This window comes from Hemiscyllium ocellatum, chromosome 46 (assembly GCF_020745735.1).
Source record: "Hemiscyllium ocellatum isolate sHemOce1 chromosome 46, sHemOce1.pat.X.cur, whole genome shotgun sequence".
Taxonomy (NCBI): domain Eukaryota; kingdom Metazoa; phylum Chordata; class Chondrichthyes; order Orectolobiformes; family Hemiscylliidae; genus Hemiscyllium; species Hemiscyllium ocellatum.
In genome coordinates this window covers 375,538-401,945 of record NC_083446.1, presented here as the reverse complement: position 1 = coordinate 401,945, position 26,408 = coordinate 375,538, and the positions used below count along the sequence as shown (strand labels likewise).

The 26,408-nt window shown below is 46.7% G+C and overlaps 2 protein-coding genes across 3 annotated transcripts in view; one reads left to right on the top strand and one right to left on the bottom strand.

Moving 5' to 3' along the window:
* LOC132836313 (zinc finger translocation-associated protein-like) overlaps positions 1-8,730 on the top strand; it is a 28,582-nt gene extending 19,852 nt beyond the window's left edge. Inside the window, exons 3-5 of the mRNA XM_060855723.1 lie at positions 1,014-1,730; positions 2,473-3,204; positions 7,123-8,730. Of these exons, the coding sequence (XP_060711706.1) occupies positions 1,014-1,730; positions 2,473-3,204; positions 7,123-7,601 (1,928 nt within the window). The 3' untranslated portion in view covers positions 7,602-8,730. The remainder of the gene's footprint in view (positions 1-1,013; positions 1,731-2,472; positions 3,205-7,122) is intronic.
* A 3,124-nt stretch (positions 8,731-11,854) lies between these two features.
* Positions 11,855-26,408, bottom strand: part of LOC132836357 (reticulon-3-A-like) — a 34,397-nt gene continuing 19,843 nt past the window's right edge. For both annotated transcript variants that reach the window (XM_060855838.1, XM_060855839.1), the window contains 6 exons: positions 19,509-19,716; positions 16,134-16,272; positions 15,731-15,800; positions 15,228-15,274; positions 14,642-14,700; positions 11,855-13,749 (listed from right to left, as the gene is read on the bottom strand). In XM_060855838.1, the coding sequence (XP_060711821.1) occupies positions 13,707-13,749; positions 14,642-14,700; positions 15,228-15,274; positions 15,731-15,800; positions 16,134-16,272; positions 19,509-19,716 (566 nt within the window). In that variant the 3' untranslated portion in view covers positions 11,855-13,706. The remainder of the gene's footprint in view (positions 13,750-14,641; positions 14,701-15,227; positions 15,275-15,730; positions 15,801-16,133; positions 16,273-19,508; positions 19,717-26,408) is intronic.

Sequence of the window (26,408 nt, the reverse complement as noted above, 5' to 3'; positions counted from 1 at the left end):
GAGTGTAAGAGTAGGAAGTCTCACCACAACTGTCCAAGGTGCTGGTGAGACCACATCTGGAGTACTGACAACAGTATTTGTTCCCTTATTTAAGGAAACATATAATTTCATTGGAGGCTGTACAGAGAAGATTCGCTGGATTGATCCCCAATATGAAGGAATTGTTATGAACAAAGGCTAACCTGTTGGGACTCTACCATTTTACCTCAAGCATTGGAGGCTGAGGGGTAACCTTTTAGAGGTTTATAAAATCATGAAGGGTATAGATGGAGTGAATAGCCAAAGTCTTTTTTTCCCCAGGTTAGCAGAGTCTAAACTGTGAAAGCAGAACAATATCAAAGGGACCTAAGGGGCAATGTTTTCATGCAGAAGGTAATGCGTGTATGGAATGGGCTGCCAGAGGAAATGATGGAAGCTGGTATAATTGCAACATGTAAAAGGCATCTGAATTGGTATATAAATAGGAAGGATTCAGAGGTTTATGGGCCAAATGCTGGCAAATGGGACTAGATTAATTTAGGATACCTAGTCCACATGGACCGAAGGGCCTGTTTCATGCTGAGATCTTTACAACTCTACTCACTGGAGTTGAGAAGAGCGAAAGGTGGTCTCATAGAGACATATGGGATTCTTAAGGATCTCGACAAGTAAATGCTGAGTAGATGTTTCCCCTCATGGAAGAGTCAAGGATCAATGGGCATAGTCAAGGAAAAGATGAGCACCAACTGAAAACTGAGGTAAAGGAGGAATTTATTTTCTCTCAAGAGTGTTGTGAGACTTTGAAACCCTTTGCCACAAAGCGCTGTGGGGGGCAAAGTCCTTGTAAGGTTTCAATAAATAGATTCTGATCAGTCAGGGAATCAAGGAAAGGGTCAGGAAAGTGGACATGAGGAATGGGATAACAGGCTCGAGGGGCAGAATGGCTTCCGGGGGGGGGGGGGGGGAGCCAGATTGAATTTCTGGGAAACATTCAAGAGACGTCCAACGGATGTGCCATTTTTATCCTCCCACAGGGATACCTCCAGCCGCGGATCAAAGGTCGGCTGAGGCCGCTCCGGGTAGGATGTCTCCTCCAAGGCCGGAGCCGGCAAAGGGGGCGCTGAGCCGGCGGCCTGTGAGGCGTTACTACCAGGAGCGCTGGCGGACGGAGTACCTGATGGATTACGATGGCGTGCGACATGGCCTGGTGTGTATGGTGTGCGGTAGCGGCCTGGCCACTCTCAAGCTGAGCACCATAAAGCGGCACATCCTCCAAAGGCACCAGGCCTCACTCAGTCTGACTGCCCGTCAGCGACGTATCGTCATGGCGACTTGGATGGATCGACTCCTGCACCAATCACAGCCCTCCTTAACCGGAGCGGGACACCTAAGGCACCGCCTCCTCTCTCACACAGACCAATCAGCGGCCGACAACTCTGCTCCCGCCGTTTCGCACCAATCGGGCCTCGAATTGCACGGGACCCGGTTTCCCGCTCTATCTCACGGCGACGGTCAGTTAGCGCAGCTGCCAGGGGAGAGTACTATGCTGCTCGACCAATCAGTTCCAGGGAAGCCCACCTCTATGATGGACAGCGTCGTTGACCAATCGAGCGTCGACCAAGTGCGACAGGTGCCAGGAAATGTGACACATCGATTCTATTCGGACTGCTCTATAGGGGAGGGGCGCAACGAGTGTCACCAATCAGAGAGTAGTAACCGGCAGCCAGGGGTGGAGCCAGAGACACTGACAGGTACACAGCAGCTCCAGCTCAACCAAGTTCTGAGGCCAAGTCCCTCCGCGTGCACCCAACCGCCTGGTTCCCGCGCGCACCCAACCGCCTGGTCTTGAGGCCAACTCCCTCCGCGCGCACCCAACCGCCTGGTCCTGAGGCCAACTCCCTCCGCGCGCACCCAGCCGCCTGGTCCTGAGGCCAACTCCCTCCGCGCGCACCCAACCACCTGGTCCTGAGGCCAACTCCCTCCAGCCTCACCCCCAACCACCTGGTCCTGAGGCCAACTCCCTCCAGCCTCACCCCCAACCGCCTGGTCTTGAGGCCAACTCCCTCTGCTCGCACCCAACCACCTGGTCCTGAGGCCAACTCCCTCCGCGCGCACCCAGCCGCCTGGTCCTGAGGCCAACTCCCTCCGCGCGCACCCAACCACCTGGTCCTGAGGCCAACTCCCTCCAGCCTCACCCCCAACCGCCTGGTCTTGAGGCCAACTCCCTCTGCTCGCACCCAACCACCTGGTCCTGAGGCCAACTCCCTCCGCGCGCACCCAACCGCCTGGTCTTGAGGCCAACTCCCTCTGCTCGCACCCAACCACCTGGTCCTGAGGCCAACTCCTTTTCCCCTCCCCCAGCCACATGGGGAATGCATTGAAGGGGGCAGGGGAGCCAATGTGGGGGTGGGAAATCATGGGTGGGGTCCAATGTGGGGTGAGGAGGAGTGAGTGTGTCACTATCTGCTGGTGAATTTATGATGTTTTCCCTAGTTCCTGAAGGGACCGAAGTCCGGTTGGATCCTCTTCATGTTGGCTCAGTTGTCGAGGTGGTGGGTTTTCCTGTGTTGCTGGATCAGCCACAACCCTCTGTTGATAATAACCAGGTGGTGCCACAGCACAACCCACTGGCTCCGTTGCCCAGTAAAGGTATCCGTCGTTACTACCAGGAACGCTGGAGGTTTGAACACCTGATGGACTATGACTGGTGGCGGCATGGCCTGGTCTGCATGGTGTGTGGCAAATCCCTGGCTACTCTCACCCTCAGCACCATCAAACGACACATCCTCCAAAACCATCCGCACTCGCTGCACTTCAACCAGGCCGAGAAGGAGAACATTCTGGAAGCCTGGAATGAGAGGGCTTTGCAGCGCGACTGCACAGCGGTGCAACTGGTGATGCCCAGGACAGGTTCTAACTGGTCAGCCGGTAAGAGGCCACGCTGTCACTACCAAGAGCACTGGCGGTTTGAGTACCTGATGGACTATGACCAGTGGTGGCACACCCTCGTCTGCATGGTGTGTGGAAAATCATTGGCTACTGTCGCCCTCTGCACCATCAAACGCCACATCCTCCAGAACCACCCGCACTCCCTTAACTTCAATCAGGCCGAGAGGAAGAATGTTCTGGATGTCTGGAAGAAAACCATATCTCTGCAGGAGAGTGCGGTGATCGAATCACGGGAAGAGGAATTGTCAGCCCTTAGAATACAGTCTGCAGTTACAGGTAAAGTCATTGCTATCAGATCTCTTGACTATCAAGAGTTCACACACCTCCAATCTATAATTCTGAGGCAGTTATCCACAAGAAGTTTCTCCCAAGGAAAACTGACCATGTCAAAATATCATGCTGTCATTATAGCTTCCTACATCTTGTAGCTGTGTAGACCCATCATCATGCAACTTCCATAAAACTATAAGAACTTTGAACAGGAGCAGGCTGTTTGGCCCCTCAATCCTGCTTCGCCATTCAATAGGTTCATGGCTGATCCAACGTCTCATATCCAGAATAGCACAAGAACAGGCTTGGGCCTGATAGAGAAATCGTCGATTACCTACTGTAACAACTTGGTAAATTATACCAAGAAGGGGCTAGTATTGAGAGTCAGCACTGTGTGCTCAATTGGATGTTGAGTCTCAAAGGAGAGGTGCATTAGAGGGGAGCGAGTACTGGGCAAGATATGACCCAGAGCCTGATTGACATACCTTAATGTTCTGGGTTCAGGTTCCCAAGTGTATCCAGAGCAGTATCAGAACCATGAGTGAATATTAGTGTGTTTGATTTGATGACACATCACAGATGGCAATTGTTGTGGTTCTGTTCGCCGAGCTGGAAGTTTTTGCTGCAAACGTTTCGTTCCCTGGCTAGGGAACATCATCAGTGCTATTGGAGCCTCCTGTGAAGCGCTGCTTTGCTGTTTCTTCCGGTATTTATACTGGTTTGTTCTTGCCGCTTCCGGGTGTCAGTTTCAGCTGTAGTAGTTTGTATGTGGGGTCCAGGTCGATGTGTCTGTTGATGGATGTTCTTGCCGTTTCCGGGTGTCAGTTTCAGCTGTAGTGGTTTGTATATGGGGTCTAGGTCTATGTGTCTGTTAATGGAGTTTGTGGATGAATGCCATGCCTCTAGGAATTCCCTGGCTATTCTCTGTCTGGCTTGTCCTATGATGGTAGTGTTTTCCCAGTCAAATTCATGTTCCTGGTTGTCTGAGTGTATGCTACTAGGGATAGCTGGTCGTGTCGTTTTGTGGCTAGCTGATGTTCATGAATGCGGATTGTTAGCTGTCTTCCTGTTTGTCCTATATAGTGTTTTGTGCAGTCCTTGCATGGTATTTTGTAAACTACGTTGGTTTGGCTCGTGCTGGCTATTGGGTCCTTTGTTCTAGTGAGTTGTCTGAGTGTGGAAGTTGGCTTGTGTGCTGTTATGAGTCCTAAGGGTCGCAGTAGTCTGGCTGTCAGTTCTGAGACGCTCCTGACGTATGGTAGTGTGGCTAGTCCTTTTGGTTGTGGCATGTCCTCGTTCCGTGGTCTATCTCTTAGGCATCTGGTGATTAAAGTTGCGTGGGTATCCGTTTTTGGCGAATACCTTGTATAGGTGTTCCTCTTCCTCTTTTCGCAGTTCTGGTGTACTGCAGTGTGTTGTGGCTCTTTTGAATAGTGTCCTGATGCAGCTTCGTTTGTGTGTGTTGGGGTGGTTACTTTCATAGTTTAGGACTTGGTCTGTGTGTGTTGGTTTCCTGTGTACCCTTGTGGTGAATTCTCCGTTGGGTGTTCTCTCTACTAACACGTCTAGGAATGGGAGTTGGCTATCCTTTTCCTCTTCTCTCGTGAATCGTATTCCTGTGAGTGTGGCGTTGATGATTCACAGAAATAGAAAAAACACACCGAATCATCACCGAAACAGAACCACAACAACGGACACCCGGGCTACAAATCTTCAAACAGATGGCAATCATGGGGAAATCCTAGTTAACCCATTATTCTGTGTTCTCAGAACCTGATCCATCAATGGTTCCACTTCTAAACTCTCTTCCTTGATTTCAATCCCTTTGTGACCTTCACACCCCTCCCCCAGCAGTCACCTCCAGTACCTACAACTCTTCCTGTCTAACATCCTCCAATTCTGATCTTTTGAGTTTACCGCAAATCCCATTGCTCCATCCCTGGCAGTGTATCTTTGGATGTCTGTGGTCCTAAGCTCTGGAATCCACTCTATAACTGATGTCTTCATCCTGTGAAACGCTCCTTAAAACAGATTGCTCTGACCTCACATTTCATTGCAAGTCCCTGTTTCTTTCTACATGGCTAGTATTCAAATGCAATCTGAATGACACTTCTGTGAAGGGTTCTGTGATGGATATTATCTACCTGGATTTAAAGGCCTTTGACAAGGTACACATTGGAGGCTACTGAGTAAGATAAGGATCCATGGTGTTAGAGGCAAGGCGCTAGCATGGATAGAAACTTGGCTCTCTGGCAGAGAGCAGAGTGGGGATAAAAGGGTCCTTCTCAGAGTGGCAGCCGGTGACAAGTGGTGTTCCACAAGGGTCAGTGTTGGGACCACAACTTTACACTTTATACATTAACGATCTAGATGAAGGCACTGAGAGCATTCTGGTTACGTTTGCAGATGATACAAAGATAGGTAGAGGGACTGGTAGCATTGAGGAGACAGGAAGGCTGCAGAAGGATTTGGACAGGTTGGGAAACTGGGCAAGTGGCAGATTGGTACAGTGTGGGAAAGTGTGAGGTCATGCACTTTGGTAGGAAGAATAGAGGCATGGACTATTTTCTAAATGGGCAGAAAATTCAGAAATCTGAAGTGCAAAGAGACTTGGGAGTTCTAGTCTCGGAGTCTCTCAAGGTAAACTTGTAGGTTGAGTCAGTAGTTAAGGTGGAAAATGAAATTATGGCATTTATTTTGGGAGGACTGGAAGATAAAAGCAGGGATGTACTTGAGGGTCTGGTCAGACCACATTTGGAAAACAGTAGAACTTTGACTATCCCAATGAGATGGACAGGGGACCATTTTTTTCAGATAGTTGATCATTCTGATAATCAACCTGATCGTAAACGAACAGTAGTTTATAAGTGCCGGTTATCCGAACATTTTTCAATTATCCGGCAACGCACACCATATGCCGTTTTCACGGGACCTTGAGATCTTGTTCAGATAATCTGAAATTCAGATAATTGAGATTGTATTGTATTGTGCGTAGTTTCAGGCCCCATATCTCAGGAAGGACATACTGGCCCTAGAGTGTGTTCAGAGGAGATTCATAACAATGGTCCCAGAATTTTTTGTTTTCTTAGATTAGTTAGAGTATGGGAACAGGCCCTTCAGCCCAACAAGTCCACACGGACCCGCCGAGGCGCACCCACCCAGACCCATTCCCCTACATTTACCCTTGCACCTAACACTACGGGCAATTTAGCATAGCTAATTCACCTGACCTGCACATTTTTGGACTGTGGGAAGAAACCGGAGCACGCAGAGGAAACCCACGCAGACACGGGGAGAATGTGCAAACTCCACCCAGACAGTTGCCCGAGGAGGAAATTGAACCCGGGTCTCTGGTGCTGTGAGGCAGCAGTGCTAACCATTGTGCCACCGTGCCACCCACAATGAAAAGCTTAACATTTGAGGACTCAGTCTATATTCGATGGAGTTGTGAAGGATTGGGGGGGGTGGGGGAGGAGGAGTGGGAAGAATCTAATTGAAACTTATAGAATACTGAATGGCCTGAACAGAGTAGATATTGGGAAAATGTTTCCATTGGCAAGAGATTAGGACCCAAGCATACAGCCTTAGAGTAAAGGGAAGATCTTTCAGAACGGATAGAAGGAGAAACTTCTTCAGTCAGAGATTGGTGAATCTATGGAATTCATTGCCACAGAAGGCATGGAGGTCAGATCTTTCAGTATATTTAAGACTGTGATAGATAGGCTCTTGAGGGTCAAGGGGATCAAGGGTTATGGAGAAAAAGCAGGGGAATGGGGTTGAGAATCTTATCAGCCATGATTGAATGGCAGAGCAGACTCTATCGGTTGAATGGCCTAATTTCTGCTCCCATGTCTTATAGATGTTTTAGTGTGCTGCACGTGGTATTAAAATGCAATTTGTTACTGTCCTGTTTTTGCATTGTAGAGGAAAATCCAGTCGTGGAGTTTGCAAAGGACATGTCCCCGAGTTGGGATGGAGAGAGGGATGGGAATACGAGCCCTGTGGAAATTGAAGTGTGCGTGGAGGAGCCAGATCTGAACTTACCGACACAGACAGTCAGGGGCCGGGCCCGAGGCCGGGGCCAAGGGAAGGACCATTGGAGGAACTATCAGGAGCGCTGGCGTCTCGAGTACCTGATGGACTATGACCAGTGGCGACATGGCCTGGTCTGCATGGTGTGTGGCAGTGCCCTGGCCACCCTCAAGCTCAGTACCATCAAGAGGCACATTCTCCAGAAACACCAGGACACCATGGATTACACACTAGCCGAGAAGGTGATGGTTGTGGATGAGTGGAACAAGAAAATCGCTACTGTTGCGAAGATGGACTTCTGGCAACTGTCTTCCAGTAGGAACAGGAGTCCTCCCAGGCAGCCAGGAGGAATGATCTGTGCCCAGCATTAATTTTTGACACCCATGCACACATCCTGTAGGGTCTGTGCAAATACAGGACTGGGGGAGGAGGCAGTTAACATTGGCTTTAATGCCTGACAGTATCACCCCTCCCAAAAGCTGTTCTCAGTTAAATGCTCACACCCACAACTAGCAGGAGCGGAGCAAGAGGTGTCCATCAGGAAACACCCCAGAACCACCCTATTTTGCACCAATTCTGATGTCAAGTGTGGCTGAAGGTAGCGTCTGTGCTCCAAGGAGAAGGTATCAGCCACTCCTGCCGGTAGACTAAGGTGACTGTGGGAGGGATTGGGGCAGGGAGCTTGGACTGTCTGGGCTGTGACACCCCCTTCCCTTAACTGGCGGCAGAGAGTCAAAAGATGTGAGAAACTGGTTTCTCAGGGAGTGACTGGGACATGGGTCAAAGGGCCAAAAAATAACCAGGAGCAAATATATATATCAGTTCATGATGCCACCCTTGGATTGAAGAGTAAAACAAGTTGGTGTGCAACTACTTTTGAGTCTCTGGCGTGGATGATGTTACTCAGTCGAGTCAGCATGGAGCTAATTCAGCGAAAAATACAACAAAATATAAGAGACCTAAGGGGCAACATTTTCACATTCAGGGTGGTACGTGTATGGAATAAGCTGCCAGAGGAAGTGGTGCAGGCCGGTACAATTGCAACATTTAAGAGGCATTTGGATGGGTAAATGAATAGGAAAGGTTTGGAGGGATATGGGCCAGGTGCTTGCAGGTGGGACTAGATTGGATTAGGCTATCCGGTTGGCATGGATGGGTTGGACCGAAAAGACTGTTTCCATGCTGTATATCTCTGTGACTCCATGACTCTAAAAGGAACAGACCCTTCAGCACACCAAGACTATGCCAACCCTTGATGACTTTTTAAAACTAAAATTTTGTCTCTATGCTATCCGTATCCCTCTATTCCCTGCCTATTCATATATCTGTCAAGATACCACTTAAACATTGCAATTGTACACACCTTCACCTCCTAATCTGGCAGCACTTTCCAGGTAGTTACCATCATAGGTGTAAAAATAAAACCTGCTTTTCCCATCCCTTTTAAAGTTAACCCCTTTTACCTTAAACCTATCTTCCCTAGTAATTGACATTGCTGTCCTGAGAAACAAATTCTCCTCACTATCCATGCCTCTCAATTTTATTTTTAAGACTCTTTAGAATGAGATAGGAAATGGTTAAACACTAGCAGTCACATCTGGATCCAGTCTTGTCCTCATACTCCCAACACCCATTCCCCAACCAAACCCTGCAACATTTTGTTGCAAAGTTCTTAGGCTTGGCTAGGATACAGCACACCTGTGAATCACACCTGTGGAGATGTGGTCTTATGTCATGATCCCCAACCCAGGGAGATCACCCAACAGAAATGGACCCTCGGTCGGCTCTGACCCAACAAGAGGGCAATCAGCTCTTCAGAACACCCAATGGGGTCTGAAAGTTCCTGCCGTGACTTAGGATTCTGCCTGACTGCAGTGAAGCATACATTTCCACTCCTTTATGACCTTCTGACTTGTATACATCAAAAGTGAAGGGGCAGTGACCTATATTTAAAGCAATGGGTTGAAGGAGTGGATGGGAGACAAGGAAAGTTTTTTTTTACCACCCAGATGGCAGTAAGGGTCTGGAATACCCAGGCTGGAAGGGAGAGTAAAGACAGAAACCATTGACTTATTGAGAAAGTATCAGGACCCAAACCTTAAATATTCCCTGCAGGACTATGGACTAAATGTTGGGAAGTGGGATTACCCTGGATAGCTCGAATTTCTGCAGCAGAGTCAATTGACCAGTGGCCTCTCTCTATATACTGTAAATTTATTATTCAGACAAATCCCAAAATATTAAAATGTTAAAACATCCTTCTTGTTCATCACAACATATAACAATTCCTACACTGTCCCCATCAAATATGGAGGAGAAAGTGAGGACTGCAGATGCTGGAGATCAGAGCTGAAAAACATGGTGCTGGAAAAGCGCAGCAGGTCAGGCAGCATCCAAGAAGCAGGCGCATCGACATTTCGGGCATAAGCCCTTCACCCCCATCAAATACACCCAGAACAAGTACAGCACCGAGTTAGAAACAGAGTAAAGCTCTCTCTACTCCTTTAAACTGAAAGTCAAGCTACTTCCATACTGTCCCCAAACGTTTCCAGGATAGGGGCAGTGGTGTCTCTATTGATCTAAAAGTAAACAAAGTAAGGCTTTCCTCGACACTGACCCTATCAAATATTCCCAGGACAGGGACAGCAAGTAAAGCTCCCTCTACAGTGTCCCCATCAAAAACTCCTAGGGCCAGGACAGTTTGGAGTTAGATATGGATCAAAGATCCCTGCAGACAAGTCCCCATGACAGATACAGTGCAGGATTGAATGGAATTCATGAATTGACAGGATCACCCTCCCTGACCATAAAGCCTAACTATTGACATAATGAGAGCCAATTTGGACTGGAAACCATGATGGAGAGTTCAATCAAAGTTTCATTGCCATCAAGGCAAACCTCAGAAGTTGAATTGGAGTTTGTGGGAATTCTTTTGTTGGGCAGGATTTTTCCTGTGGCTTCCATGTTTCACTTGCTATAAAAGGTTTTGCAATGCACTTTTGGCCAAGCTGTTCCTGTGCAGGTACAACGCTAGCATTTATCCCACACGGAAAATTGTCTAAGTATATCCTGTACACACAAAGCAAGACAAATCCAACTCGACCAGTCTACTCTTGATAATCAGTGTTGGAAGGTATTGTCAAAAGTGCGATCAAGCAGCACTTGCTCAATAACAACCTGCTTAGTGATGCCCAGTTTGGGTTCCACCAGGGCCAGTTAGTTCCTGATTTCATTACAGCTTTGGTTCAAAAATGGATAAAAGAACTGAATTCTGGAGGTGAGGTGAGATGAGATGAGAATGACAGCCGTTTACAACAATGCCACACTTGAACAAGTATGGCATCAAGGAGACCTAGCAACACTGGAGTTAAGGGGAATCTGGGGAAAGGTTCTCCATATGTTAGAACCATATCTGACACAAAAGGAAGGTGATTGTGGTTGGTGGAATTCAGCCATCTCAGGGTAGTGCCCTCTGCTCAACCATCTTCAGATGCTTCATCAATGACCTTCCCTGCATCATCAGGTCAGAAGTAGGATATTTCCCTATGATTGCACAACATTCAACACCATTTACAACTCCTCAGTTATTGAGGAGTCCATATCTAAATGTAACAAGACCTGGACAATATCCATGTTTGAGTTGACAAGTGGCAAGTTACATTTGCACCACACTACTACCAGACAATGACTAACTGCAATAGGAGAATCTAAACATCATCCCTTTACATTCAATGACATGATCACCAAATTCCCCACTGCCAATATCTTGGGGCTTACCATTGACCTGAGACTGAACTGTCTACCATCTACAGGGCACAAGTCAGGAATGGTGATGAAATTCTCTCCACGTGCATAGATGGGTACAGCTCTGACAACACTCAAAAAGTTTAATACCATCCAGATCAAAGCAACCCCTATTTTGGCACCCAATCCACCACTTTCAATGTTCACTCCATCCAATGCTTCGGTAATGGCAGTGTGTCCTACCCACAAGATGCACCGAAGAGGCTCCTGAGACAGCACTTTCCAAACCCAGGAGTGCTACTTTCTTGAAGGACAAAGGCAACAGAGGAACACCATCCCCTGCAAGTTTCTCTTAGAGCCCCATACCATCCTTATGTGGAAATACATTAGCATTTTCTCAGTGTCAATGGGTCAAAGTGCTAGAACTCCCTCAGAGCTTTGTGGATTTACCTCTAAATGAACCATAGCATTTCAAGAAGGCAGCTCACTAGATGGTAGTGGTTGTGGTTTTGGAAGGTGCAGATTGAATGGTAGTGTTGGTGTGTGGGGGGTGGTTTGGCCACAATGGTTGCTGATTAGAATTAAGGGGTGAACATGGTAGGATCAGCATATAAATAAGGAGCAGCAGAAGGTGCATAAGCAAACTGGAGTGGAGTTATACAGAGTGGGATTGGTCCAGCGTCTACTTAACATCCAGTTAGTTTGGTTACTACTTACAATATGACTTGCCAAGACAATTCAGAAACCCCTGCTGGAACTATCTGCGCCACCCCCAGCTGAGAGACTGCAGCATTTGCACTTAGAGGAATATACCTCAATTTATCAGAAATCAGCTTGTAAAATTCAAAAGAAATCTCTTACACATAGAAAGGAGACCAGGTAAACAATAAGGATGTAATTTAATTATCAACTTCACAATAACATTTTTGCAGGAATTGTCTGATTCTCAACAGTTCCATCTAATCCTAACATACACAGATTTCCAAGCACTCAGTTATACTTCCCCTGTTCAGTTCGCTCCCTCAAAAACACAATTGGCTCCAAAAAGCCTGACCTTACTAGACAAACATTAAAACATCAGGTTTCAACTGCCCAAACAGTCCTGCAGTGGGTGGGAAGTTAGAGAATGGAAAGACGGAGGGAAGGTATAACTGCAGTTATAATGTTATCTCAGGCTGTATGTAGCTACAGCAATGTCCTGACATGAATTCATAAGGGCTTTAGCCAACAGATAGGGTGGCTAACCTCACCCTTAAGTATTTGTATGGATAAACCTAAGCTCAGTGAAGAATGCTATAGCACACAGTGGCCAAACCTCTCGACTCATGATTTACATACCACCCCTCAGAAGCTAATTTCAACTTTTCACTTGGTCAAAAGCTGAATCCTGACATGGAAGTAGATTAATTCAGAGTTTTGGGCCAACAATGAGGATGTTATGCCTTTATGATGTGCGCTCTTGGTGCAGCACAGTAAGGGAGGGAAGTGAATCATAAACTACAAAGTTAAGCAATTAAAATTAACAACAACCAATTAAATGTCTAGGAGCTTGTTTAAGTACAATCAAAGCAATAGGAATTCTGTTTTTTTAAAAAAGGTAGCAGGTTCTACTGTGTCCATGCAAGCCCCCAATACAGGGCAGGCCTTTATTAGGTAGGGAGAGGACAACCGCACACCTTGCAGTCCTACACTACTTCGCCCTCCAGTGTTCTATACAGAGTTACAACTGTGCGAGTACACAGAGTCAGAAAGAGGTCGACATGGGCTTTGTCCTGCTATTATCTGCCCTGCCCTCCTACATGGGGCATATTCCAAAGATCATAGCTCCTCCCCTAAACACGCACCCGTCCTTCTAATCAATAGCTTATTGGCCAGTGTACCTTGAGGTTAACCATTTTATTGAGATTGCCATGCCATCCCTTGGTGAAGTTTGCTGCAGGAATATCTCATAATGGAATGACAATCTGTGGTTATCTCACACAATGGACCAAGCAGGCAAGTGGGGAATGAAATGAGAACAGCACCTCAAGAGCATAGTGTCCTCTTCAAACAAGACTCAAGGACAGGGGGTGGGAGGGGGAAGGACAGTTACTTTTGCAAAGCCAGTACTGAAACCTGGTAGGGGGAATGGGGCAGATTGAATGGCATATATATACACACACACACACACACACTAACTACAGACATACATCACTTACAATTCAGAAATTCATCTGTCACTTGCCTATTTCCTACTCCTCCTCCCCCAGTTTCTCAAAGACTGTTCAGTTAACAGTGACAAATATTTTCACATGCACCCTCAATTATATACACAATTGGGGGAAGGAGATTGGTTCTCTCTTGATCTCCACCCTGTAGCTCAGTAATTTCTACAGCAGTTTACAGACAGTGTTTTTCAGAGAAGGGCAAAACAGAAAATATATATATTTATAATCTCTTTGAAACAGAAGCAGCAGAAAAGGAATGTGTCTTAAGCCAGTGATCAACAGACACACAACGTACTAGTGACCCCCTTGCTGGCTGAGATCGACCGGGGGGTAGAGGGTGAGGGTGTGGGGGAGGCAAGAACAAATAGCAAAATCCTGGAAGCAGTCCACAACAGCAGGAATGGTGGCACGCAGGCCCAAGCAGACAGACAGCAAGCATTTAGCTCCAATACAGAGTTTTAGTTTAGTAGTGAGGACAAAGGGAGGAGTGGCAATGGAGGGTGCTGAGCGGGGTCTCCCCTGCTGTTACTCGCTCTTTCGTTTTGCGCCTGGAAGCTTCTCTTGGATCCTGAGGAGAGAGAGACACACACACATTCACAGGTTAGCATTATCTGGAAAATTCGTCAGAACCAAAAGCACAAATGCACTATCTGGGGACTGAAAACAGAAAATTATCTGAATGAACAACATACAAAGCGGAGGGCTGATTTTGCAAGAACAGATTTGTTCTTTGGAATAATGTGCATATCACAGAATCCCTACAGTGTGGAAGCAGGCCATTTGGCCCAGCGAGTTCACACCGAACCTCCAAATAGCATACCACTCAGACCCACCCCCTTACGCTGCATTTTCCAAAGCTAACCCTCACTATGGACAATTTAGCTGGCAAGTCCAACCTAACCTGCACAACTTTGGACTGTGGGAGGAACCCGGAACATCTGGTAGAAACCCATACATTCACAAGAGAGAAAATGCAAACTCCACAGAGATAGTCACCCGAGGGTGGAATTGAACCCAGACCTCTCAGTGCCAACCACTGTGCCACTGAGATATAGCGACAGATTGGGTGAGGGCTTTCAATTTAAAGAAGAGAAATGCTGAATATTCTGTGCCAAGAGTTGGGGTGAAGGCAGAGATCACTGCCTCAAAACTGAGACAGTGACATCTCTTCAAGGGAAGAGAGTTGTTAGAGGAGGGATTCAGATTCTTTGCCTGGACTTCACTCTAATACAGCCACGCACAGCGATCCCACATATTGAACAGAACCAGATACCAGAGAGTCAGGCTTAACTGGGAAAACATTTGGCTTTGTCCCCTCAGTCCTCCCCAGAAGTCAGATTCCAGGGACTGAGTGGAGGAGTAATCATTTATCTCCACCGCACTGGTGGTACTTTCCCATATCCCCAGCTTGAATAAGTCCCCCCATAAGAAGCATTTCAGAGAATTTAAAGAATACTTACTTCCCAAAAGCACAGGCTGCCTGCTTCTGAACTAGTTCAATGTAATGATCAATCTGTGTCTGTATTAAAAAAAACACAAAGGAGTTACAGTTCCTCCTGAAATAACTTTCCAAATCACATCTCTGCTGATCTCAGGGGCAGTGACCACAGACAGATCCTTGTGGAGCCCCACAGTCTGAAGCCAGCAACCCAAACACACCACAGAATCCTAGCACTCACTCAGCCCCCAAAACACATGCACCTTGAGATCCTGATGAGACCCTGAAAGATTCAGCCCACCTTGTCCCATTCCAGGTAAAATTGCCATAGTGCTACTGGACCACAGGGCTGCTCTTTCATCAGACAGAGATGGTGAGTGGGGTTTCGGGTGGTTGTTCCTTAATGATCATTTCAGCTGGTGGGGGCAGGAATTGAACCCAAGCTTTTGGCATTTCTCTGTATTGCCAGCCATCCAGCCAACAGAGCTAACTGATTCCCCGCCTGTCCCACTATTCAACAGGACACACACAACAGGGTGCGAGGGAATAACCCCAGGGCGCGCACACTGCCTACAGCAGCACCCCGCCTCCCCCCATCAAGAACCTACCTGGTAAGCTTGATAGATGATTGGGATGCTGAAGGTCAACAGTACCGCTAGACAGAGCAAAGGAGAGAAATAACCACAGTTAGAACAAGCTACAAATACACACAATGTTGACAGCTATCCGACACAATGCACCAGTTCCAGTCTCTCCCATCTCATCCCGTACCAGATCCCACCCAGCCCCAGGCAAACACCAAATCTTCCCCCACCCACACAAAGGGTCTAAGCTCCTCCTGCCACCACCCTGAGATCTCCCTCCCCTACCCACCCAAACAGGCTCTCTCCCAATCCACATCCTGAATATGCACCCCCTTACCCAAACCTCACCTACCCACAGTGTCCCACCCTACCCATACCCAGAACATGGCCCACCCCAAATCACCCCCAATCCCTGCACACAGTTTCACCCCTCCTCCACAACAGTTCTCCAGCCCTGGGTTTCTCTTCCACAGGAAATGACTTTGTTCAGATTCACAATAATTGAACAGCCTGAGGCTATAACATACCCAAAATCAGGAGAGTCAACCCATTGAAGACAGCTCCAACGTAGGTCATTAGCCACATGAGAACTGCAAGCTGCGGACAGAACAGGCAAATGTCAGGCATAAGATGATGGAGTGCAAGCTTCCTAGACCCAGCTCAGTCCCAACCCCAGAAAACCTGCACCCACACCAGGAAAGGGGCAAGAGGGATCGACAGGTGAGACAGAGTGAGAGAGGGGAGGGAGAGAGAGAGAGAGAGAGAGAGAAGGGGGCAGAGAAAAAAAACGGGGGGTGGGGGGGGGGAAAGAGGGGGAAGGGAGCAGGTTGGAGGGAGAGAAGAGAAAGTGGGAGAAGCCAGGTTTTATTGCAAATTCATCATGGTCTGAAATTAAAATCAGAGCCCAAACATTACAGTTCAGTCACTAACCTTCAGTGAATCCACTAGATCCTGGACCAGGAAAAGCTGCAGCAGATATTTCAGCACTCTGTTCAAGTGGGTGAAGCCTATGGTGCAGTATTTATGGAATGTTTCCGAAGACATGGTGATATCCTGTTCCAGATAAGGCCTGGACAGAGTGAAGACAGATCCTGTCACTGGAACAGCCTAGGTTTCAAGACAAATTCGACCCGCTGTTCCCCATCCAATTCAGGCAGTTCCGTTTAATCACTGGCTGTTCTGAAGAGCAGGCCAGTTGTGGGGGGGTAGGGAATCCATGTAATCCGGCTCCAACACCCTGAACCATCAAACAAGATCTGGGGAAGGTGGGACCTCTATAAACAGGATGGTCTACACCTGAACCTGAGGGGCACCAGTATCCTTGGGGGGAGGTTTGCTAGTGCTCTTTGGGAGGGTTTAAACTAACTCTGCAGGGGCATGGGAACCTAGACTGTAGCTTTAGGGTACAGGACCTGGAGTGTAGGGAGGTTAGGAACATGGCATCAATCTTGAAGGAGGGTGCCTGTAAACAGGAAGGTGGCTTGAAGTGTGTAGACTTCAATGCGAGAAGTATATGAAATAAGGTAGGTGAACTTGCAGCGTGGGTTGGTACTTGGGAGTTCGATGTTGTGGCTATTACGGAGACATGGGTAGAACAGGGACAGGATTGGTTGTTGCAGGTTCCAGGATTCAGGAGAAGAGTGAAAGTAATATGGTGGTTGTTATGGGGGACTTTAACTTTCCAGATATTGTCTGGGAAAGCTATAGCTCAAGTATGTTAGATGGGTCGGTGTTTGTCCAATGTGTGCAGGAGGGTTTCCTGACACAATATGTAGACAGGCCAACAAGAGGGGAGGCCAAACTGGATTTGGTTCTGGGTAACGAACCAGGCCAGGTGAATTGGAGGTAGGTGAGCACTTTGGGGACAGTGACCATAATTCGGTGACTTTTATTCTAGTGATGGAGAGGGATAAGTGTGCACTGCAGGGCAAGAGTTATAGCTGGGGGCAGGGAAATTATGATGCATTGAGGCATGACTTAGGATGCGTGGCTTGGAAAAGTAGGCTTCAAGGGAAGGGTGCAATCGATATGTTGAGCTTGTTCAAGGAGCAACTACTGAGTGTCCTTGATAAGTATGTACCTGTCAGGCAGGGAGGAAAGGGTCGTGTGAGGGAGCTGTGGTTTAATAAGGAATTGGAATCCCGTGTTAAAGGGAAGAGGGCGGCCTATGTAAAGATGAGGCATGAAGGTTCAATTGGGGCGATTGAGAGTTATAAGGTAGCCAGGAAGGATCTAAAGAGAGAGCTAAGAGCAGCAAGGAGGGGACATGAAAAGTCCTTGGTTGGTAGGATTAGGGAAAACCCAAAGGCTTTCTATAGATATGTCAGGAATAAAAGGATGACTAGGGTAGGAATAGGTCCAGTCAAGGATAGTAGTGAGAAGTTGCGTGTGGAGGCTGAAGAAATTGGGGAGACACTGAATGAATACTTTTCGTCAGTATTCACTCAGGAACAGGACATTGTTGCCGATGTGAATATTGAGTCACAATTAATTAGAATGGATGGCTTTGAGATATATAGGGAAGAGGTGTTGGAAATTCTGGAAAGGGTGAATGTAGATAAGTCCCCTGGGCCTGATGGCATTTATCCTAGGATTCTCTGGGAAGCAATGGAGGAGATTGCAGAGCCATTGGCCTCGATTTTTATGTCCTCATTGTTTACAGGAATAGTGCCAGAAGACTGCAGGATAGCAAATGTGGTTCCCTTGTTCAAGAAGGGGAGTAGGGATAACCCCTAGTAACTATAGGCCGGTGAGTCTTACCTTTGTTGTGGGCAAAGTCTTAGAGAGAATTGTAAGGGATAGGATTTATGAACATCTGGATAGGAATAATGTGATCAAGGATAGTCAGCATGGTTTTGTGAAGGGCAGGTCGTGCCTCACAAACCTTATTGAATTCTTTGAGAAGGTGACCAAGGAGGTGGATGAGGGTAAAGCGGTAGATGTGGTGTGTATGGATTTTAGTAAGGCGTTTGATAAGGTTCCCCATGGTAGGCTACTGCAAAAACTACGGAGGTATGGCATTGAGGGTGAGTTGGAGGTTTGGATTAGGAATTGGCTGGCTGGAAGGAGACAGAGGGTAGTAGTTGATGGTAAAGGTTCATCTTGGAGTGCAGTTACCAGCGGTGTTCCGCAAGGATCTGTTTTGGGACCATTGCTGTTTGCCATTTTTATAAATGACCTGGAGGAGGGGCTAGAAGGTTGAGTGAGCAAGTTTGCGGAGTTGTTGACAGTGAGGAAGGATGTGGCAGGTTACAGCGGGATATAGATAAGCTGCAGAGCTGGGCAGAAAGGTGGCAAATGGAGTTCAATGTAGATAAGTGTGAAGTTTTTCACTTTGGTAAGAATAACAAGAAGATGGAGTGCTGGGCTAATGGTCAGATACTTGGTAGTGTGGATGAGCAGAGGGATCTTGGTGTCCATGTACACAGATCTCTGAAAGTTGCCACCCAGGTAAATAGTGCTGTGAGGAAGGCATATGGCGTACTGGCTTTTATTGGTAGAGGAATTGAGTTCCGGAGTCCTGAGGTCATGTTGCAGTTGTATAAGACTCTGGTGCGGCCTCATCTGGAGTATTGTGAGCAGTTTTGGTCGCCATACTACAGGAAGGATGTGGAGGCACTGGAACGGGTGCAAAGAAGGTTTACCAGGATGTTGCCTGGTATGGTAGGAAAATCATATGAGGAAAGGCTGAGGCACTTGGGGTTATTTTCATTGGAGAAAAGAAGGTTTAGGAGTGACTTGATAGAGGTGTACAAGATGATTAGGGGTTTAGATAGGGTTGACCATGAGAACCTTTTTCTACGTATGGAGTCAGATATTACGAGGGGGCATAGCTTTAAATTAAGGGGTGGGAGGTATAGGACTGATGTTAGGGGTAGATTCTTTACTCAGCGAGTCATGAGTTCATGGAATGCCCTGCCAGTAACAGTGGTGGACTCTCCCTCTTTATGGGCATTTAAACGGGCATTGGATAGGCATATGGAGGCAAGTGGGTTAGTGTAGGTTAGGTGGGCTTGGATCGGTGCAACATTGAGGGCCAAGGGCCTGTACTGCTCTGTATTTTTCTATGTTCTATGTTCTAAGACAGGGATGCCGGAGTCCTCCATACAATCTGCAAGACGGTGTCTCTGGATGGAACCACACACTGCCCAAAGACTATGAAATATCTGTGAATCTTCAGATATGCTATACCCCACCCCACCCTAAACCACAACCCCAACCTCAGGGGAGGAACTGGAGGGGGAATAGGAAGTGGAAATGATCAAATAGACATTTGCTGAAATGGCTTTTGAAGCGCAATCTTACTTGAAGGGATTTCCATCGTTGGTTTTCTGCACAGCCTGTACCACGGACTTGTAGATGCGGAAACTGATGGTGACGGACAGCAAAGCCAGCACAAGATAGGCCAACACACTGACCACACTAAACACTGCCAGCGAGACCAACAAGGTCAGAATGGACCCAAACACAACCCCTGTCTTCTTAGGATCACGCCAGTAGATCAAATCCTTCACTGTAGAGGGAGAGAGAGAAAAACCATATTCATCAGGAACCATGGCAGATACATTCCTAGTGCACCCTCGGTCTCTCCCCAAGGCACATCTACAGCAGTGATGGAAGGGGTGGAAGGTGGTGCGTGGGTGTGAAATGAACAACCTTGGATGTGTCAATCTAAAAGCACTCAGTCTCTTGGGTCATGCACAAGGCCTCTGAGCCAGGTGTGGGCATGTTGCCCCACTCACACCTTGCCTAGCCCTATGCACCTCACTATGAAGCATTTACTTGCCCAAATCAAAGTGGGAGACACCCCACAGTCTCATCCATCCACACACCATTAAAGCTTGGGACACCCCCTGATAAAGGACTGAACCAACCTGAAGCTGAAGCCAGGTACTCAAGTGACAGTCCAATGGGTCTAACACCAAACTCTCCCCAGCGGGTGTGCATGTGGGCCAGGCCCCATCCCCACCCCAGTGATCACTGGAATGAGGTGACCTCTCTCAATGGGAACATGGTGGTGCAGGTAGAACAGTGAGCCTCCAGGGGCTAGGGATAACATGTGGGAGCTACGTTTGGTGTGAACACTAAGTGAGGCTGCAAGCAGCAGCACTGTCATCACCAGCACGTGGACAGATAGACAATAAACACAATGAGTTGTGTGTCAGAGACCAGGCAGCCACGATACAGGTATAGGGACAATCAAACACTTTCAGTGGCTAGAGGGAGAGGGCACAAGTGAGAGCAAGAGAAAGAGAAAAAAAAAGGAGAGGGCGAGGGGGGCGGAAGGAGAGAGCGGTGGGGGTGAAGGCGTGGGGTGAGAGAGAGCGGGGCAAACAGAGAGAAAGAGAGGGTGAGAAATAGAGGATGAGGAAAAAAAAGAGGGAGACACACACACACAAATGACCAGCAGCCCAGGGAGTCCCTATGGGCTGTTCAGCCCACACAGCCAATATCACCCATCCTTCCCCTCTCTGGTAATCTCTGTAAAAATGAATACTTATTTATTGAAGGCATTAACATCATATCCCATACTGCCACAGTCACACCTGGGGAATAAAGGAGCAGGAGACAGAGGGAAAATAAGGAGAGTCGTCAGAATGCATCAAAGCTGTGACTGATTCGGAGCTGAGAGTGTGAAGCAGCTGACTGGATAACAGAGCAATGACCTAATCTACTCTTTGTACACAAACAACTCATTCACACAGACTGTACAAACAAGATTACTGACACAATCCAAATCAGTCCCCAACATAACCTTCTTCAAATCAGAGCCAGTGAAAATAAGGCCATGCCTCAAGGGCAAACTGTAGACCATTCAGCCCATTAAGTCTACCCCTCCCCATTGAATGTGATCTGATAATCCTCAATGCCACTTTCCTGCCTTTTCCCCATAACCCTTCATTCCCTTAGTAATTAAAGATCTGTCTCTCTCAATCCCGATATACTTACACAGCAGCCCTCTGCAGTGAACGATTCCCCAGATTGCTAGCCTCAAAGAAGCTTGTTGGTCTTAAAAGGGTGACCTCAGATTGTGCTCTCTGATTGTAAACTCATCCAAAAAGGGGAAACAACCTCTTTGCAGCTACATTATCAAGTCTAAGAATCTTGAATATTTTTAGTTCTTCCAACTTCCAACTTCAGTCTCCCTCCTCACCCAGGATCAGCCAAGTGAACCTTCTGTGGACTCTCTCCAATACTAGCGTATCTTTCTTATTATAAGGGGATGAAAACTGTTTACAATATTCCAGCTGAGACCTGACTAGTGCCTTGTATAGTTTAAGCAAAAACTCCCTATTTTATGTTCCATTTGAAATAAATGCCAACATTTGCCTTCTCTATTACCCAATGAACTTGGATGCTCACTTTTTGTGATTCATGAATGAGGACTCCCCACCTCCCTCTGTTCTGCTGCTTTCTGCAGTTTTTCTCCATTGAAATAATATTCAGCTTTTGTATTCTTCCTGCCAAAGTGCAGAACCTCGCAGCTTCCCACATTATATTCCATCTGTCAAGTTTTACCACTCACTCAACCAGTCTGTATCCCTCTGCAGACTTGGTGTCATCCTCAGCATTTAACTTCCCACCTATTTTTGTCATCCACAAGCTCAATTACAGCATTTTTCGTTTCTTCATAAAAGTCATCAACAGATATTGTCAATAATTGCAGCCTCAGCTCTACTAGTTACAGGTTGAAATCCTGAAAATGGATGCCACATTCCACCACTTAGTCTTCATTAGCTAATCCTCTATCCATGCTAAATACTACCCTCATGGGCTCTTGGCTTATTAGATAGCTGTATGTGCAGTACCATAGAGGGGAGGTGATGGACTAATGGTATTATCGCTGGACTGTTAATCCAGAGACCCAGGTCATGTTCTGGAGATTCGGATTTGAATCCTGCCAAGGCAGATGGTGGAATTTGAATTAAATAAAAATATCTGGAATTAGGATCTAAAGGTGGCCATGGATCCAGTATTGGAAAAAAAACCCATCTGGTTCACTAATGTCATTTAGGGAAGGAAACGGCCATCCTTACCTGATCTGATCTACATTTCACTCCAGACACACAGCAATGTGGTTAACTCTTAACTGCCCTCTGGGCAATTAGGGATGGACAGTAAATGCTGGTCTAGCCAGTGACGTCCACATCCCATGAATGAATTAAACAAAATCCTTATCAGATGCCTTTTGGAAATCCGACATATTTTGTTTACTGCTTCCCCTTTATCTATCCTGACTGCTATCTGTTCAAAGAACTGTAATAAACTTGTCAGACATGGTTTCCCCCTCATGAAGTCATGCTGTCTTTGCTCTATCACATTACACATTTCCAAATACTCTGCTGTGAACATTCCTTCTAGACCCTGACTCTGACCTTCCATGCCCAGGGATTGTTGTGTTGAAGAAGGGCTTTTGCCCAAAACATTGATTTTACTGGTCCTTGGATGTTGCCTGAACTGCTGTGCTCTTCCAGCACCACTAATCCAGAATCTGGTTTCCAGCATCTGCAGTCATTGTTTTTACCTTGTTGTGTTGACACCATTCGCAGCATTGGTTTCTGAGTCAGATCTCAGAGATTGTCACAGAAGAAAATAAAAAATTTGTAAGAACACTGCACTATTACCTCCTTTAGAATACAGTCTAGTGTTTTCCCAATGACAGATGTTAAGGTAATGAGCAAGTTACTTCGGCTGTCTCTTTCATCTTTTAGACTATAAAGGTTTTAGTATTCTTTAGTACGCTAGGCTGCATCCAAACAGGTCTGGGGGGGCGGGGGGGGGGGGGGGATTCCTCAGTCTTTAGCACCATTCAGTCCCTTTCCCCCAGCACTGATAGGTGTGTGTGTGTGTGTGTGTGTGTGTGTGTGTGTGTGTGTGTGTGTGTGTGTGTGTGTGTGTGTGTGTGTGTGTGTTTTGGGGTGGGGGTCGTCAGATTAACGACAGCAATTATGGGATATTTATGAGGGTGCACAGGGGAGAATGCCCCTGAGAAATCCACAATGCAAATGCAAAGTCCAGGCTTGGGAATACGCTAGGGTAAGGACAACACAGGAACTAGGAGCAGGAGTAGACGATATGGCCAGTCAAGCCTGCTCCGCCATTCAATAAGATTATGGCTGATTTCTTTGTGGACTCAGCTCCACTTACCTGTCCTCTTACCATAACTCTTCATTCCTTTGCTGTTCAAAAATCTAACTTTGCTTTAAAAACATTTAAATGAGGTAGTCTCAACTGCTTCACTGGGCAGGGAATTCCATAGATTCACAACACTTTGGGTGAAGAGATTCCTCCTCAACTCAGTCTGAAATCTGTTCCCCTGTATTTTGAGGCTATGACCCCTAGTTCTAGTTTCACCCACCGGTGGGAACAACCTCCCTGGTTATCTATTCCCTTCATAATTTTATATGTTTCTTTAAGATTTCCAACACCCCACTCTCCATTCTTCTAAATTCCACTGAGTAAGCATTCTTCATTCATCTCGATTCACTAGGATAAATCACTACATGAAAATTCCACTCTGAAATTAACCACTAAACTCATAGCATGATACAGTCACAAGGAGCAGAGACACCCTCATGACCTCATCTTTCACCAAGCAGTTAGTTTTACAGTATACTGCACATAAACAATACACCCCTCCCCCATTATAAATTCCTGCCTGTTCATTTATAACAACTGTCAACAGACACACTGTAATGACTCAATCCCTACCTGACGAGACTATCCCACAAGGGGATTTGGAGGAGACTAGGCCTGGATTCTCCAGAGTTTCGAAGAATGAGAGGTAATCTCATTGCAACACGCACAACTCTTACAAGGCTCGACAAATTGGAAGTAGACAGGACCATGGAATCCCCACAGTACAGAAAGAGGCCATGCGGCCCATTGAGTCTACCCGCCAAACAACTGTTTTCCCCAGCCTGGGAGGAGGGAGCAGCATCTCGAAGCTGGGATGATTTCAGGGAAAGGGCAGACCATTCAGGACAGAGATAAGGAGGAATCCCTTCAGTCAGAGGATAGTGAATCTTTGTGGATTTCTATATCCCAGAGGCTTTGGATACTCTATCAATGGGCAGGTTAATGAATTCACAGGTTTCTAAATGACAAAGACACCAAAGCAAATGAGGTAGGACAGAAATATGGTGTTGAGGGGGAAGGTTAGCTATGATCTGGTTGAATGATGGAACAGGCCTAAGGGGCCGAATGGCCTACTCCTGGTCTTTATTTTTTGTATTCCAGTTTGGGAGTGGGGTGGGAGATCATTGAACAACCAATAAGGGAGGAGGTGTAATTACAACATAACATGTTTACAGGAGGACATTTCTGTTACTAATGCGATCATTGAACCTACTCGTTTAAAACTCAGGATCAAGTCTGGAGTTAATAACATCTCCAGTTCCTGGTCCAGTTTTCCTCCACTCTCTCATTGCAACTCAATGTGGGCAGCACACTGGTTAGCACTGTTGCTACATAGTGCCAGGGACCCGATTTGATTCCAGCCTCAAGCGACTGTCTGTGTGGAGTTTGCACATTCTCCAAGTGTCTGTGTTTCCCCTCCGGGTGTTCCAATTTCTTCCCACAATCCAAAAACGTGCAGGTTAGGTGAATTGACCATGCTAAATTTCCCTAAGTGTTCACAGATATGTAGGTTAGGTGCATTAGTCAGGGGTAAATATAGGGTAGGGGAATGGGTCTAAGTGGGTTTCTCTTGAGAGGCTCAGTGTGGACTTGTTAGGCCAAAGGGCCTGTTTCCACGCTGCAGAGATTCTATGATGACAAGGATTGTGTTTAAATTTGGCCTCAACAGCTCACCACATGGGACACTGATTATTCTGCATGTCCCACTGTCATAATCCTCAGTAACACTTTCTGAATGTTTAAGCATTCGATTTGCCAATATAAACATTCAAAATAGAAGCATGTAAACCATTCCCTGTCACAGGGTAGCGAAAGTCTATAGCCAGCAGGCAGCAAAGTTGAGTAAGTCTCAGGCATCGCAGACAAGGAATAAAGAGCTCTTCTATTCATGGAATGCCTGTGAACAACATGCAGAAAACTTACTAAAGAACATTTTCAAAATTAACCCTTTGCCCCTATTCTATAACAAATCAGAGGGCCAAAGGTGAAGCAATAGGGGTGACTGCAAAGTGCAGAGGAGTGTGGGTGGTAGCAGAAACAAACTGAATGTTGGAGAAACCCGGCAGGTCTGACTGCATCAATGGAGAGAGAAATAGTTCAGAATTCGATTCTGGTCTGACTCTTCTTCAGTTCTACTGCAGAAGAAACATATTTTGAGTAGCTTCTTTGAGGAACGGGGGAACATAACCCCTTCAACACCTCTCCTTTCCCCACAACTTGCAAAAGATCCTCTCACCTGACATGGGAGAAGGTCGATCCCGGTCTCACCAAAGAACTTGACTGCATCTTCCAGGCTAATACTCCCAGCGCAGTGCTGTGGCAGTGCTACGCTGGCTACACAACATCATTCAAATTGACGATCTGACCAGTCTCGTATGCCGTGCCTGGGATCTTGCTGTGCCCTACTGCGAAGGCAATGGTTTAGGGATACCATCAATCCAGAAACTCAGTTAATGCATTTGGGACCCGAATTCAAATCCCATTATGGCAGATGCAGGGATTTGAACTGAATAAAGAATCGAGAATTAAGAGTCTACTGATGACCACGGAAACTATTGTTGATTGTCAGAATAACCATCTGGGTCACTAACATCCTTCAGTGAAAGAAATCTGCCATTCTTACCTGGTCTGGCCTATATGTGACTCCAGATCCACAACAACATGGGTGACATAATTACCCACTGGACAATTAGGGACGGGCATTAAGTGCTGGCCTAGCCAGAGATGCACCCATCTAGTGAGCCTCTACTTTGCAGCAACATAAACCATAAGGGGAGGCAATGACCTAGTGGTTTTATAACTAAGCTATTAACCCAGAGAGTCGGGCAATATCCCAGAGACTTGGGTTTGAATCCTGCCATTGCGGATGTTGGAGATTGAATTTAATAAATGGTGCAGAGGGCACTGAATGAGGGAGGTAAAAATCAACAAAACTAGAACTGGCCAATAGCAGAACCAACGTGTATTCTGCTCCATCAGTCACTCAGAACAGGAATTTTGTCAACTGGTTTACAAACATTTCCCATCCAAAATCTAACTCAACTCCAGATAAATCCAGTCACCACT